Genomic DNA, 16,760 nt, shown 5'->3' on the forward strand with positions numbered 1-16,760 from the left:
GATCAATCCTGTGTCCAGGGACTTGCGCAAAAAGACCCAAGCAGTCTATCCAGGTGAGGCAGAGGTTTTCCTGCACCTCCTCCAACCTCATCTATTGCATCCGCTGCTCTAGGTGTCAACTGCTCTACATCGGTGAGACCAAGCGCAGGCTTGGCGATCGCTTCGCCCAACACCTCCGCACAGTTCGCCTTGATCTCCCGGTGGCTCAACACTTCAACACCCCCTCCCATTCCGAATTCGACAAGGCAGCACTCTCTACCTATCAACGCAGAGAAGGGTCCCGACCAGAAACGTCACCCACCCATGCTCTCAAGAGATGTTGCCTGACCCGCTGAGTTACTCCAGCGCCGTGTGTGTGTTTTGTTTGTTTTTTTTTGGAAAGCGAAATAGCTGGAAGTGGCTTCAGGGAGGCCGAGCATGGTACACTTTGATCGGTTCGTACCAGCCTCGGTAGCCGTGCCCATTTCCGAGACTGAATTTTTTTTTAAAAGCAAACACTCTCAGCTCCTGCCCTTCACCGGCAGCTCTGCTTTACCACACATCCCGGCAGCCTGCTGCTAAACATAGTGTTACACACCAACCCTGCCCAGCTCCTCTTGCGCTGCTAGTGTTGGATGAAGCAGAGTCCAAACACCCAGGGCCTCCGGCTCACTGGCGTTCCATTTAAAAGACAGACTGCTTGGAAAGGCTGCACGACATGCCAAGGAATTAACTCAAAGGATTACACCCGCATTTTCTTACTGCCAGGAAAAGAACGTGACCTCAAAGGCTTTGAGCAAACATAGCTATCAAGGTTCTGTTGCAGATTCAGGCACCGATGCCTCTGAACCACATGCCTTAGGTAAGGCAACAGCTTTAACAAAACTCAGTTGCCCAAAGTGTTTGGCATAGCTGTGCCTCTTAATTGCCTTGTTATTCCCTTTCCCCCCCAAGGTGCAAAACATGTTAGATTGCTTTTTCAGTTTTAGAGATACAGCGTGGAAACGGGACCTTCGGCACACCGAGTCTGCGCCAATCAGTGACCCCTGTACACTAGCACTATCCTACACACACACAAGGGACAATTGACAATTTTTATTGAAGCCAATTAACCTACAAACCTGCACGTCCTTGAAGTGTGGAAGGAATACGGAGCGCCCGGGGATATCCCACGAGGGTCGAGGGGAGAACGTGCAACCTCCGTACAGACAGCACCCGTAGTCGGGATCGAACCAATGTCTCTTGTGCTGTAAAGCGCCTGTGCCACTTAGGCGACTGCCAGGACTAGGTTTAATGGAATTCACCTACAACACCCAGCGACGACCTACGACATCAAAAATTGTCGCAGAATATTTTTCAACATGTTGAAAATTTTTCGGCAGTCGCCTAAGCGAGACAGGCCCATAAGTCAGCAACTCTGGGGGAAGTCTGTACGCCAGCTTAATGGTTTAAGTTACTGGGACTAGGACCCAGGCACACTGAGGCAGGAGACTTAATCCCACCAGAGAAGCCGTGGAATTTAGTGGTAGAGCATCAAACTGTACAGCACAGAAACAGATGCTTCAGCCCACCGAGTCTATGGAAATCATCAGGTACTTCCTTACGTTAATAAAAGATACAAAGTGCTGGAGTAACTCAGCAGGTCAGGTAGTATATCTGGAGAACATGGATAGGTGACTCAAAGTGCTGGAGTAACTCAGCGGATGAGGCAGCATCTATGGAGAGAAGGAATGGGTGACATTTCGGGTCGAGACCAAGGGTCTCGACCCGAAACGTCACCCATTCCTTCTCTCCATAGATGCTGCCTCACCCGCTGAGTTACTCCAGCGTTTTTTGTCTACCTTCGATTTTATCCAGCATCTGCAGTTCTTTCTCACACACAAAGAGGTGATGTATCATTTGAACTGAGGTCCATCATTGTGGGATCTCGATGGAGCATGTTGGCGGCCAAAATCAGCTGTGAAATGCTGTGCGATGTATGGCGTCATGAAAGATGCTTTGCAAGTACGATTTCTTCCCTTATGCGTCTTGTTCACAGAAGCTTCATACTGGCACCAGGCAAGAATGAAAAGGCTGAATTTGCCAGTCAATTGCTTCATTCAGAGAGACACAATTATGTCTCGAGGGAGAAGCGACGCCCAAGTCGTTGCGGCCCGGCCGGTGGGAGAAGCGATGCCCATGTCAGGCAACCTAGAGTCGCTGCCCTACAGCACCAGTGACCCGAGTTCAATTCTCATCACGGGTGCTGTCTGTACGGAGTTTGTACGTTCTCCCCATGATAGCATAGGTTTTCTCCGGGTGCTCCGGTTTCCTCCCACATTCCAAAGAGGTGTAGGTTTGTCGGTTAATTGGCTTCGGTAAGATGTAATATTGCCCCTAGTGTGTGTAGATTAATGCAAGGGGTGACTGCTCGCGCGCAGAAGGGCCTGGTTTTTTTTTTGCACTTCATGTCTGAAGTCAAGGATAGAGAATAAACAGGGGGCCTTGGCTGAGTGCCCACATCACGCAAACAAATCGATCCACATCAGACAACACCTGTGGCAATCCTACACAAAGTATCCCGACCGAGATAACATACTGAGCTGGGCTCACAAAACCATGACCATGCAAACACCCACTGGCAAGTTCGACCTGACCCGACTTATAAACACATACACTGGGCTGGGTGGCCTTTACTGGGAGAAGTAAAGATAGACACAAAAAGCTGGAGTAACTCAGCGGGACAGGCAGCATCACTGGAGAGATGGAATGGGTGACGTTTTGGGTCGAGACCCTTCTTCAGACTGTTGTGGATAAGGGAAACGAGAGTTATAGACGATGATGTGGAGAGATAAAGAACAATGAATGCAAAGATATGCAAAAAAGTAATGGCGATAAAGGAAACAGGCCATTGTTAGCTGTTTGCTGGGTGAAAACGAGAAGCTGGTGCAACTTGGGTGGGGGAGGGATTGGAGAGAGAGAGAGAGAGAGGGGGGGAATGCTGAGGCTACCTGAAGTGAGAAGGTCCCCAGTTTTTACTGGGCATACCAAATACAATGTAGAAACAAAGAACTGCAGGTGCTGGTTTACACCAAAGACAGACACAAAAGTTCTGGAACAAAGATCCTGTAGCGGAGCAAGATAGACCACTCCTGCTAAATGCAACGGGCCGACGTGTAGTACGCAACGGAACGGAACGGAACGTGGGCCTTTTTTTCATCCATTTCCGTAACCTGACCCGACTCGCAGTGTAATCAACGTTGCGGGGGAACAGTTTGTGTTAATAAATTTAAATTCTGAAAATGAGAAGATTTTTACCAAATAACTTTTATTTTTGCGAGGATGTTTCCGTAACCGGCTTCCGTCTCCGCACTAGTATCCTATGGGATCTTTGGTGCGGAGACGGAAGCCGGTTACGGAAATGGGGCCAAAAATTACCCACGAATCTGCCCACGACCGTACTACGTCTTTTTCGTCGAGTGGACTATCTTGCTCGCTATAGGATCTTTGTTCTGGAGTAGCTCAGTAGTTGAGCAGGCTAGGATTATTCCCTGGAGGACAGGAGGAGGAGGAGGAGGGGGTGATCTTATAGAGGCGTACACAATTGTGAGAGGAATAGATTGGGTGAAAGCAGAGAGCCTCTTGCCCAGAGCAGGGAAATCGAGACGCAGTGGACCTAGGTTTAAGGTGAGGGGGGAAAAGAATTACTAGGAACACGAGAGGTAGCTTTTTTTTTATTTTTATAAACACACGATGGGTGCCAAGGTTCTTGTGTTGGGGAGTGTCTTGGTTCATTTCTTGTTGTATGACAGCAGAAACCAAATTTTGTTTGAACTTAATTTGAGGTTCAAATGACAATAAACGGTATTGTATTGTATTGTATCTGTTCGAACACTCCTGCACACATACAGGGAGTAGCTCAAATGTCAAAATATGATCACTGGAGGTTAGACAAAAGTGCTGGAGAAACTCAGCGGGTGAGGCAGCATCTATGGAGCGAAGGAAATAGGCAACGTTTCGGGCCGAAACCCTAAGGGTTTCGGCCCGAAACGTTGCCTATTTCCTTCGCTCCATAGATGCTGCCTCACCCGCTGAGTTTCTCCAGCACTTTTGTCTTGCAGCATCTGCAGTTCCTTCTTGAACATAAATGGAGGTTAATTGGACTGGATCACAAAACTTTTTTGTTAAAAAGAGTGACTTGTGTCAACAATCAAAGGAGCCATCCATAGCCAGTGGCGATGAATTAAAAAGCAAGGGAATCACAATGATTAGATCGCCAGGGATCTCACCGAAAAACCAGAAACGTTGCAGGGTTGGGCTGAAAATCGTCCAAGACGGATTGCTGCCTAACTCCCCAGGCAAGTTGGGGCACGCTCCAACTCAATTCAAAGGCGTTGAGTCACATGCTATTGCAGTGCTCAAACCACTAAACCCCTTTTGAACGTTAAGGGCCTGTCCCACTTGCATGCGATTGCATGCGTCTGGCGCGACCAAACGTGGTCGCTTGAGGCGTACGGGCACCGTATGTACGAGCGGGGCCGGTCCCACTTCGAAGCGCGGAGGCGTATGGAGTTGTGCGGGGCTGGTCCCGACATCGCGCGGGGCTCCAAAAATCCCGCACTGTCTGAAAACTTTGCGCGCCCACGTCGGCACACAGGCGCATTGAGGGCGTAGCCTAGCGCGTGGCGTTGCGCGATGAGGTCACCGCCCGGCGTGGCATGATGACGTCACCGCCCGACGCCGTGCGACGCCCAAATTCAGTCGGCCTGCCTCCTGCCCGGCTGATTGGTATGACGCAAATGATGTCACGCGCGAACCTAGCGCGAACTTCGCGTGAACTCCGCTTCCGTTTGGTCGCGCCAAACGCATGCAAGTGGGACAGGCCCTTTACACTCTGTCTGAGAAAGTGAGGGAGAGAACCAGAAGACCATAGGTTTTAGGAGCAGAATCAGGCCTTTCGGCCCATCAAGTCTACTCCGCCATTTTTGCATATCTTTCATTCAATTGTTCTTTATCTCTCCACATCACCGTCGATATCTCTCGTCTCCCTTATCCTTAACCAGTCTGAAGAAGGGCATCGACCCCAAAAACGTCACCCATTCCTTCTCTCCAGAGATGCCGCCTGTCCTGCTGAGTTACTCCAGCTTTTTGCGTTTATCTTCGGTTTAAACCGGCGTCTGCAGTTCCTTCTTACACGTGTTTCTTCTGATGTGGATTTGAATGCTACAGCTTAGCAACAGGCATTTCACAGGCCCACTGAGTCCCCAGCGACCATTCAACACTCTAGTTCTATGCTATCCCACTTTCTCATCCACTCCCTCCACACTAAGGGGAACGTTACAGTGGCCGATTCACCTACAAAGCCGCACGTCTTTGGGATGTGGGATGAAACCGGAACACGGAACACGGAACCGAAACCGGAAACCCACGCGGTCACGGGGATAACGTACAAACTCACGTACTGACAGCACCCGAGGGCAGGATCGAACCGGGGTCTCTGGCACTGTGCCGCAAATACTGAGTATTTCCAGCATTTTCTGTTTATATATCTTATGCTTCCAGTCTTTGTAATTTTTAATTTTGTTTTAATCTTTGACCATCACATTCCTGTTGAATCATTTGCAAACTTCCTGTATATCAAGTTATGAATTAGCAGACCCGGTTTTGATGCTAAATTCTTGGAAATACAGCCTTGTGCAACACCGCAGTATGCAAACACCTGCTCGTTGCTAGTCTCTGCTCTCTGACTTTTGCTCCGAGATGTGTTTTGCACGTATTACTGCCTCGCGAATTCCCTTGAGCTTCGGGGTCAGATAATGTTAAACCTGCGTGGAACAGTGGAGGACCAGCTTCTCAATCCCAGCTCACCCTGCCCTGCCCCGCAGTGCTCTCAGTATGGAGTTTCACATTCACTCTCATCAGCCTACACCCAAAAAAAGTGCAGATTCATTATCTGATGTAAACTTGCCCCAAGTCTAAGTGGGTTATAGAGTCGTTAGACTTTAGAGATACAGTGCGGAAACACAGAGTCCGCGCCGACAAGCACTCACCTTGTACACTGGCACTATCCTACACACCAGGGGCAATTTGCAATTTTACTAAACCAATTAACCTACAACCTTGTACCTCGTTGGGGCTTGGGAGGAGACCCACGCGGCCACAGGGAGAATGTACAAACTTCACACAGACACCCGGGTCAGGATTAAGCCCGGGTCTCTGGCGCAGTAAGGCAACTCTACCGCTGCGCCATTGTGCCGACCCAAGTCATAGTTAGACAACATGGATTCAAGTCCTTCCACTAAACACGTCCTGACTACGGGTGCTGTCTGAATGGGGTTTGTACCTTCTCCCCGTGACCTACGTGGGTTTTCTCCGCGTGCTCCTGTTTTCTCTCACACTCCAGAGGCGTACAGGTCGGTAAGCTAATTGGCTTTGTAAAATTATAAACTGCCCCTGGCGTGTGTGGGGAAGTGTTTGTGCGCGGGGATCGTTGGTCGGCACGGAATCGGTGGGCCGAAGGGCCTGTTTCCGCACTGTATCCCTAAACCAGACGAAACCCGATTCGTACGGGTGTCAGGGGTTATGGGGGAGAAGGCAGTAGAATGGGGTCAGGAGGGAGAGGTAGATCAGCCACGATTTGAATGGCGGAGTAGACTGAATGGGCCAAATGGCCTAATTTTGCTCCTGTCACTTATGAAAACGGAACTAAACTGAGTTAAACACTAGACACAATTTGAATGTCACCCTAAACAGCAGAATTATAACAATCAGTCCAAGTTAGACTTCCACGTGAGCTATTTACGGAGTATGGTGCCTTCATTAAGCGGAGTTAAAACGTCATCATTTAAAGTTGCACAACAGACCTGCACGTCTATTGCAGTTTTTATGATCTTAGTGTGTCTTTGAACATTTTGCAGAGAGTGCACACACACATTTTGAAGTCCCTGCAACGCAGGAAAACCACCAGCCAATTTGCAGAATGCTAGCTTCCACAAATGGCGGCATGATAGCCATCAATGGTCATTTTTTTAGGTCAATGTTGACACGGGGATAAACATTCATCGGAGTTCCAAGACAACTCACTCACATGATCAAAATAGAGTGATCTCCCAGAGGGTAGACTGGCTTTGGGATGGAGAGGGGTTGGGAGTCAGTCACAGTCTTGCGGCATGGGAACAGGCCCTTCAGCCCGTCTAGCCCATGCCGACCAACATTGCCCCATCCACACTAGTCCCGCCTGCCTGCGTTTGGCCCGAGATGGACGCAAAACGCCGGGGCGACTCGGCTGACAGGCAGCATCTCTGGAGAGAAGGAATGGGTGACGTTTCCAACGGAAACGTCACCCATTCCTTCTCTCCAGAGATGCTGCCTGTCCCGCTGAATTACTCCAGCTTTTCGGGTCTATCTTCGGTTTAAACCCGCATCTGCAGTTCCTTCCTATGCATTTGGCCCAGATCCACGTACCTGTCTGAATCCACGTACCTGTCTGAAGCACCTGGAGTATTGCGTACAGTTTTGGTCTCCTAATCTGAGGAAAGACATTCTTGCCATAGAGGGAGTACAGAGAAGGTTCACCAGACTGATTCCTGGGATGGCAGGACTTTCATATGAAGAAAGACTGGATAGACTCGGCTTGTACTCGCTAGAATTTGGAAGTTTGAGAGGGGATCTTATAGAAACATACAAAATTCTTAAGGGGTTGGACAGGCTAGATGCAGGAAGATTGTTCCCGATGTTGGGGAAGTCCAGAACAAGGGGGTCACAGATTAAGGATAAGGGGGAAATCTTTTAGGACCGAGATGAGGAAAACATTTTTCACACAGAGAGTGGTGAATCACTGGAATTATCTGCCACAGAAGGTAGTTGAGGCCAGTTCATTGGCTATATTTAAGAGGGAGTTAGATGTGGCCCTTGTGGCTAAAGGGATCAGGGGGTATGGAGAGAAGGGATGGGATACTGAGTTGGATGATCAGCCATGATCATATTGAATGGTGGCACAGGCTCGAAGGGCCGAATGGCCTACTCCTGCACCTATTTTCTATGTTTCTATGAATGTTGCTAAAACATCGTGGTAGTCATACAGTGTGCAAACAAGCCCTTGGGCCCTAACGTGTCCTCTCCGATCAATAGCGCCTTGAGTATTAGAAAGGCGCTATATAAATCCCATCCATTATTATTATTAATACACCGCCATCTACAATAGTCCTACCTGGCCCTCGCCTGTCCCATAACCCTCTAAACCCATCCCATTCTATCCTAATGTCTCTTAAATGTTATGATAGCACCTGCCTCAACTACCTCTTCCAGCAGCTCGTTCCATTTGCCTACCACCACGTGTGTAAAAAAAGTTGCCCCTCAGGTTGCTATTAAATCTTCCCCCCCACCACCATCACTTCACTTTAAATATCTAATCCAGAAAACCAATTTGCACGTTCTCCCTGCGACCACGTGGGTATCCGTCAACATCCCAAAGACGTGCGGGTTTGTAGGTTAATTGGCCCTCTGTGTAGAAATGCCGTCAATGCACATGCTATGGACGGTGAAGCGGGATAACATAGAACAATGAAACACAGTCTCTACAAAGCATCCAAATAACCTGTGGCCAAGTCACTCACTAATCATTCTCTTCATTACCAAAGGACAATTGCCAGTGCCAATTGGGAGAATGCCTGGGGCTTGCTCATGTGCGGTGTCAGAGTACAAAAAAAAACAGAAACGGCAGTGTCATTTCACTCTCATATTTTCCAGCTCTGGGTTTTTTTGAATTCCATTGTAAATCCCGACTTCCTGCCAGTCCTAGTTCCATTGTCTGTCGCTGGAGAGAGGAGGCGACACCCTGCAAACAAATATACAAAAAGCTGGAGTGACTCAGCGGGGCAGGCAGCATCTCTGGAGAGAAGGAACGGGTGACGTTTCGGGTCGAGACCCTTCAGTTACTCCAGCTTTTTGTGTTAAACCAGCAGTTCCTCCCTGCACAATGCGATTAAAAACTTGCATTGCCAGTGTTCAGGGGAATCTATAAATGGTTAATAAAAAGTAGTGGCATACATATGTCACAGTATTCAATAACGGAGCTTTAGACTTTAGATACGCCGCGCGGAAACAGGCCCTTCGGCCCACCTAGTCTACGCCGACCACCGATCACCCCGTACACTAGCGTTATCCTACACGCTAGGGACAATTTACAGCAGCCAATTAACCTACAAATCTGCGCGTCTGTGGTGAGTGGGACGTTGTACGTTCTGCCTATGCGGTCGTCACAGGGAGAAGGTACAAACTTTGCACAGACAGCGCCCATAGTCAGGGACAAACTCGGATCTCTGACCCTGCAAAGCGGCAACTCTACCGCTGCGCCACCTCATTGAATAAATCCCCAGTTATTAATGAACACCATGCAATTATTATACCACGGTAGACAAAAGTGCTGGAGAAACTCAGCGGGTGCGGCAGCATCTATGGAGCGAAGGAAATAGGCAACGTTTTGTGCTCAAATAGGCGTGGTGCTCAAGTTCAATATCACGTGCACCTATTGGTACAGTGAAATTTGAGTTACCATGCAGCCATATACGAATAATTCCAAGTTAGTAATAATGATGGTGTAATAACTTCATGGTATTCATTAATAGCATCTCCTGAGCTGTGACATGCTGCATGACACATACAATACATACAATTACAATACAATTCAATTTATTGCACTGTAAAGGGCCTTGCAGAGGCCAACGACGTGGCATTCAAGTTTGCTCGCTATTGGCAAGCTGTTGTGGGATGACACAAAATAATAATAACTAACTTGGGAAATACTCCAAAGTACGCTGGACAATTTGCATAAAGACAGATTTAGACTGAGTGAACATTCAAATACGCATACAATTAGGCCCACGTAATCTTCAGCCATTAAGGTTATGCCTGGTACAAGCCTACATTCCAACACACAACCACCACCCCTTCTTTCTCAAGAATCTATCCTCCTCCACCTTACATTCAATTTGTGTTCAAGGTATGAAGAAGGTCCCAAAGACCATTGATACATAACTTGGTGTCCAGACCCTTTTGTTAATGACAGCAGGGCAAAGGAGATAGTGATCGACTTCGGTGAGCAAAGCGGTACATATACATACCCCAGTGTACATAGACAGCGCCGAAGTAGAGATGGCTGAAAGCGTCAAGTTCTCGGGGGTAAACTTCACCAGCAACTTGTGCTGGACCAGCCATATCGAGGCAATGGCCAAGAAAGGACTTCAATGCCTCCACTTCCTTAGAAGGCTCTGGACAGTCAGCATATCCCCTAGAAATCCTACTGACTTCTACACATGCACTGTATAAAGCATCATATGAACTGTATATGAACATTGAATTCTCCCAATTTTGTTAGCCCTTGCTGTCTCCTCCCCTTCCTCAGCCCTCCTGTTGTCTCCTCCCATCCCTCAGCCTTCGGGCTCCTCCTCCTTTTTCCTTTCTTCTACCCCCCCCCCCCCCCCCCCCCCCCCCACCCCCACCCCCCAACAGTCTGAAGAAGGGTTTCGGCCCGAAACGTTGCCTATTTCCTTCGCCCCATAGATACTGCTGCACCCGCTGAGTTTCTCCAACATTTTTGTGTACCTTCGATTTTCCAGCATCTGCAGTTCCTTCTTAAACATTGTATAAAGCATTTTATAGCGATGCATCACACCATGGTTTAGGAACAGCTAGGCCCAAGACCGCAATAGATTGCAGAGAATTGTGGATGCAGCCCAGTCCTTCACTCAAACCAACCTCCCTCATGTTGACTCCATCTACACTTCACGCTGCCTCGGCAAGGCCACCAGTATACTCAAGGACCAGTCTAACCTTGGGCACTCTCTCTTCTCCCCTCTCCCATCAGGCAAGAGGTACAGAAATGTGAAAACGCACACCTCCAGATTCAGGGACAGTTTCCTCCCAGCTGTTATCAGGCAACAGAATCATTCTAACAACAACTAAAGCACGGTCTTGAGCTACTATCTGCCTCGCTTTTTATGTCTAATCCAGAAAGGCTCTGGAACCGAGGATGCCGGGGGGGGGGGGGGGGGGGTGGGGGGGAGAGAAAGATCGACGATGGACCTTAACGATTCACTCTATTTCTGTACCATTAATGACTTACTAAAAGAGGCACTGTGAAAATCAGACAAGAATCCTGGGGCTAGATACAGAAAGCTGGAGTGAATCGGTGGGTCAGGCAGCATCTCAGGAGAAAAGAAATAGGCGACGTTTCGAGTCGAGACGCTTCTTCAAAAACGAACCGAAACGTCATCTATTCCTTTTCTCCAGAGATGCTGCCTGACCCGCTGAGTTACTCCAGCATTTTCAGTCTATCTTCAGATTAAACCAGCATGTGCAGTTCCTTACTACACAAGTTTCCTGGGGAATTCGTTCCAGAGTAACCCAAGCACCTTGCCACTGACCTCCTAATGTAACATTATATTCCACACTCTGTTTCCTTTCCCCTTTTGGCTCCATTTGTGGTACTCGTGTACGGTTTGATTGTACTCGTGTAAGTTTCGATGTGCCTGATATGTTTTCTGCAGAAAACAACATTTGCACACTCGACAATGTTAAACTAACACCGTCTACCCGATCACAAAGCCCTCCTTCCATTCCACACACTCCCATTTTCGTCCGAAGCTCTCAATTTGTCTGAGTACCTTCCTCCTCAAAACCACTTGGGCGGCACGGTGGCGTAGCGGTAGAGTTGCTGCTTTACAGCACCGGAGATCCTGGTTCGATCCCGACTACGGGTGCTGTCTGTACGGAGTTTGTACCTTCTGTGGGTTTTCGCCGGGATCTTCGGTTTCCTCCCACACTCCAAACACGTACAGGGATGTAGGTTAATTGGCTTGGTGTATGCGTAACTTGTCCCTAGTGTGTGCAGGGTAGTGTTAATCAGCGGGGTGAGAGCTGGTCGGCACTGACTCGGTGGGCCGAAGGGCCTGCCTTGGCGCTGTGTCTTTAAACTAAACTAAACTAAACATGGATAGGCACAAAAAGCTGGAGGGTCTATCCAGTGGCGGACTGGCCAGGGTGTCAGCTTGCCCGATGGCAAGTGGGCCCCTGTTAAATGATAGCATTGTAGTTGTGGGTGGGCCCCCTTTGTCTCCTGGCAACCAATATTTTTAGACCCAGTCCGCCACTGGGTCTATCTTCGGTTTAAACCAGCATCTGCAGTTCCTTCTTAAACATGGATAGGATAGGTTTAGAGGGACAAATGGCACTAGCTAAGATGGGGCAACATGGTGGGTATGGAAGAGTTGGGCCGAAGGGCCTGTTTCCGTGCTGTATGACTCTGTGACCCCCCCCCTCCCCTGGAGATACGATTTACTTTAGACTTTCAGAGATACAGCCCTTCGGCACACCGAGTCCACACAGATCACCCCGTACACTTGCTCCATCCTACACACTAGGGACAATTTACACTTTACAGAAGACAATTAATCCTCAAGCCTGTACGTCTTTGGAGTGTGAGAGGAAACCGGAGCACCCGGAGAAAACGTACAAGCTCCGTACAGACAGCCCCCACAGTCAGGATCGAACCCAGGTCTCTGGCGCTGTGAGGCAGCAACTCTACCGCTGCGCCACTGTGCCGTCTCTGTGGACATCAGGTAAGGGTTTGAGCCTCAAATTTCCTCCAGATGCAAGCCCTTCATCTATACACCGATAGTATCTGTGATACAGGCAGACACTCACACACACACACACACACACACACACACACACACACACACACACACACACACACACACACACACACACACAGACACTCACACACACACACTCACACACACAGACACTCACACACACAGACACACTCACACACACACACACACACACAGACACTCATACACACTCACACACTCACACACACAGACACTCACACACACAGACACAGACAGACACACACTCAAAGAACAGCATTGAAGTAATTGGGAGGAAAAATAATGTCCCACTGCAATCCATAGCAATATATCCCAGATTAACTCCCAGTCTGGTGATGGTGCTACCCTTAATCATAAGCCATTACAATACAGAATTACATTTAAGACTTGACCATCACATCTGGTAACAATCTGGTTCAGGGAAGTCGCTGTAAGTTCAAAATGCATTGTGTGTACAGCGTTTGTCTTGCAATCATTTACCAATTTGTTTGCTTTTTAACAAAAAAAAAACAGGGAAACATATCTACATGAAGGCAGGCCAGAGATGCTGCAGACTATCAGTTCCCGAAACTCCTGTACTCAAGAAATAATCAGGACCTTTCTTCGGACAGTGGTGAAGACTTCCCTTCTATCTCAATCACCCCTCACACTCCTTTCCCTGCCATTCCCTGTCTCCTGTATAGCCTCTATCTCAGCATTGACACTGACTCTGCCAGTCTAGCTCGTTTGGCAACTTGGCTGGCACGGCCGGGTTGGGCCAAAGGGCCTGTTCCCATGCTGTATGACTCGCCATTCTCCCTAACTCCTCCACATTCTGCCTCGTCTCCCCCCTCGCCACACTTCCCCCCTAACACCAGAACCACCACCCCAACCAACTTCTCCATCTGCCCAATCTCAACTCTCCCTCCCTCCCTCCCAACCCTTCCGTCTCCATCGATTTCTCCCCCTGATTCTACCACGTTCTCCCTTCTTCGCTTCTCCCCCTCGCCACTTCATCCGACCACCCAGTACCCCCTCTCCCCACCACCTCTCCTCTTCTATCTTCCTTCTCCACGACTCCCTCTCCCCTTCTCCTTGCATCCTCTCCCCCTCCTTTCACCCTCTCCCCTCCTCCTCCTCCCAGTCCCCATCGCCCCACCCTCACCCCCACCGCCCAGCTTCTTTCTATCCTTTCCCCCTCTTCCCCATCTCTCTCACACCCTCTATCTCTCCTCCACCTTCCTCTTTCCTCCCCTCCCACTCCCCCACCCTTCCTCTCCCCTCCCCTACTCTTTCCCTCTCTCCCCCTCCACCCTCTCCCCTTCTCTCTCATCCCCCCTCTACCCCCTTTCTCTCCCCTCCATCCTCTCCCCCATCCTCCCCTCTCCCCCATCCTCCCCTCTCCCCCCCCACTCCCCCATCCTCTCCCCTCACCCACCTGGTGGTCGGGGGGTGCCGCCCGACTGCCTCCAGTGCCGCAGGCGGGGGCCGGCGTTGCTGTTGTACAGCAACAAACAGCTGAGCAGCGAGGAGAGGGCGAGCGCCGCGAACACCTTGCGTTTCATCCCGGCCCCGACCCCGACCCCGGGGAGAGCGCTCTCCCGGCCCCGACCCGACCCCGACACGTCCCGTCCCCGTCCGTGGCCCGGTCCGGTCGCCGCTTCTCTTCTCCTCCCTTCCTCCCTCCCTGGGACAGGGCGGCGCCTCCAGCAGCCCGCCCCCGCCGCAGCCCGGCTCCCTCCCCCCCCCCTGTCTCTCTCCCTCCCCCCCTGTCTCTCCCTCTTCCACCCTGTCTCTCTCCCTGTCTCTCTCTCTCCCTCCCTCCTCCCCTTGTCTCTCTCCCTCCCTCCCCCCTGTTTCTCTCCCCCCCCCCCCCCTGTCTCTCTGTCTCTCTCTCTCTATCTCCCTCCCTCCTCCTCCCTATCTCTCTCTCTCTCTCCCTCCCTCCCCGTCTCTCTCCCTGTCTCTCTCTCTCCCTCCCTCCCCCCTGTCTCTCTCCCTCCCTCCCCCCTGTCTCTCTCCCTCCCTCCCCCCTGTCTCTCTCTCTCTCTCCCTCCCTGTCTCTCTCCCTCCTCCGTTTCTCCCTCTTCCACCTTCTCTCATTCTCTCCCCCTTTGTCCCTCCCCCCCCCCTCTTTCCCTCCCCCCTCTCTCTCCCTCTCTCTCTCCTCTCTCCCCTCTCCCCCCCCCCCCCTCCCCCTCCCCCTCCCCCCCCACCAGGTAGACAGTCAGAAACCTTTCCCCAGAACGGAAATATCAAACACTGGAGGACTTAAGGTGAGAAGGGCAAGGTTTTAAGGGACACTCGACCAAGTGGGACCCGTTGGGGGCTATGCGCGAGTGGATAGGGCGGGGGGCTGCGGTGTCACATACACACAATAACCACCCCCCCCCACCCCCCCCCCCCCCATACACACACTATCCCCCCCTCCCCCCTTGAATATTATTCATTCGCTCCTTTTACCCCATCCCCCACCCTATCCACTCACGCATAGCCCCCAACTGCGCAGGCGCGACACTGGAGGACACAGCCTTAAGGTGAGAAGGGCAACGTTTTAAAGGAGATGTGTGAGACAGAAGGCCGTGAGTGGAGGCAAACACAACAGTGACATTCCCACTCCCCACTCATCAGACGGGTTAAACCAACTGTGAGGACAGTTAAAGTCTGTACAGAGGAAGCGGACTTCACACTTCAGCAGTGTTTTGGAAACACTGACTGGAAGGAGTTTGCAGCCCAGGCCACCCTTGACTCCCACACGGACATTGATTCCTACACATCCTCTGTTCTGGACTTTATAAACTCCACCATCAATAGTGTCACCTCCCTCAAACAGGTGACCATATTCCCGAATCAGAAGCCATGGATGAACAGGGAGGTCAGGCTACTGCTGAAAGCACGGGACACTGCTTTCAGGTCAGGCGATGCTCGAGCCTACAGTTCAGCCAGGGCTAACCTGAAGAGGGGCATCAAGAAGGCCAAGCACTGCCATAAGCTCAGGATTGAGGAGCACTTCAACAACAACTCCGACCCCCGACGCATGTGGCAAGGCATCCAGGTCATCACGGACTACAGACCCTCCAACACCACCCCCACATCCAGCGACGCCTCCTTCCTTGAGGAGCTTAATCACTTCTATGGCCGCTTCGACAGGGACAATCTAGAGACAGCCGTCAAGGCTGTGCTACCTGCCGATCACCAACCCCTCACACTCACCCCCTACGACGTGTACGTGGCACTGAGTAGGACTAATGCACGCAAGGCTGCTGGCCCTGACGGCATCCCTGGGCGTGTCCTCAGGGCCTGTGCTGCGCAGCTGACAGACGTCTGGACTAACATCTTCAACCTGTCACTTGCCAAGCAGTTGTCCCCACGTGCCTTAAAACCACCTCCATCGTGCCAGTGCCAAAACACTCCACTGCGGCAAGCCTCAACGACTTCCGCCCAGTTGCACTTACTCCCATCATCACCAAGTGCTTCGCGAGGCTGGTCCTGGCACACCTCAAAAGCTGCCTACCCCCCACACTGGATCCCTATCAGTTTGCCTACCGCAAGAACAGGAGTACGGAGGATGCCATCTCAACGGCACTTCACTCCGCCCTCTCCCACCTCGACAACAGAGACACTTACATAAGAATGCTGTTCATCGATTACAGCTCAGCATTCAACATCATTATACCATCAAAACTGATCACCAAACTCGGTAACCTGGGCATCGACCCCTCCCTCTGCAACTGGATACTGGACTTTCTAACCAACAGACCCCAGTCTGTTAGGTTAGACAAGTACACCTCTTCAACCCTCACCCTGATGCGTTCCACAGGGCTGTGTGCTGAGCCCCCTCCTCTACTCCCTCTTCACCTATGACTGCACACCTGTACATGGTACTAACACCATCATCAAGTATGCAGATGATACAACGGTGATTGGCCTCATCAGCAACAACGATGAGTCGGCCTACAGGGAGGAGGTCCAGCACTTAGCAGCATGGTGCGCTGACAACAACCTGGCCCTTAACTCCAAGAAGACCAAGGAGCTCATTGTAGACTTCAGGAAGTCCAGAGGCGGCACGCACACCCCCATCCACATTAACGGGACGGAGGTGGAACGTGTTTCTAGCTTCAGGTTCCTGGGAGTCAACATCTCCGATGACCT

General features: G+C 50.7%; 1 protein-coding gene across 1 annotated transcript in view; it reads right to left on the reverse strand.

Annotated features, from left to right (window-relative positions):
* LOC116989520 (beta-1,4-galactosyltransferase 2-like) overlaps window positions 1-14,268 on the reverse strand; it is a 39,877-nt gene extending 25,609 nt beyond the window's left edge. Inside the window, exon 1 of the mRNA XM_033046988.1 lies at window positions 14,047-14,268. Coding sequence (XP_032902879.1) covers window positions 14,047-14,173 — 127 coding nt within the window. The 5' untranslated portion in view covers window positions 14,174-14,268. The remainder of the gene's footprint in view (window positions 1-14,046) is intronic.
* Between the last annotated feature and the right edge of the window lie 2,492 nt (window positions 14,269-16,760).

Source organism: Amblyraja radiata, chromosome 29 (genome assembly GCF_010909765.2).
Source record: "Amblyraja radiata isolate CabotCenter1 chromosome 29, sAmbRad1.1.pri, whole genome shotgun sequence".
In the NCBI taxonomy this organism is placed as follows: domain Eukaryota; kingdom Metazoa; phylum Chordata; class Chondrichthyes; order Rajiformes; family Rajidae; genus Amblyraja; species Amblyraja radiata.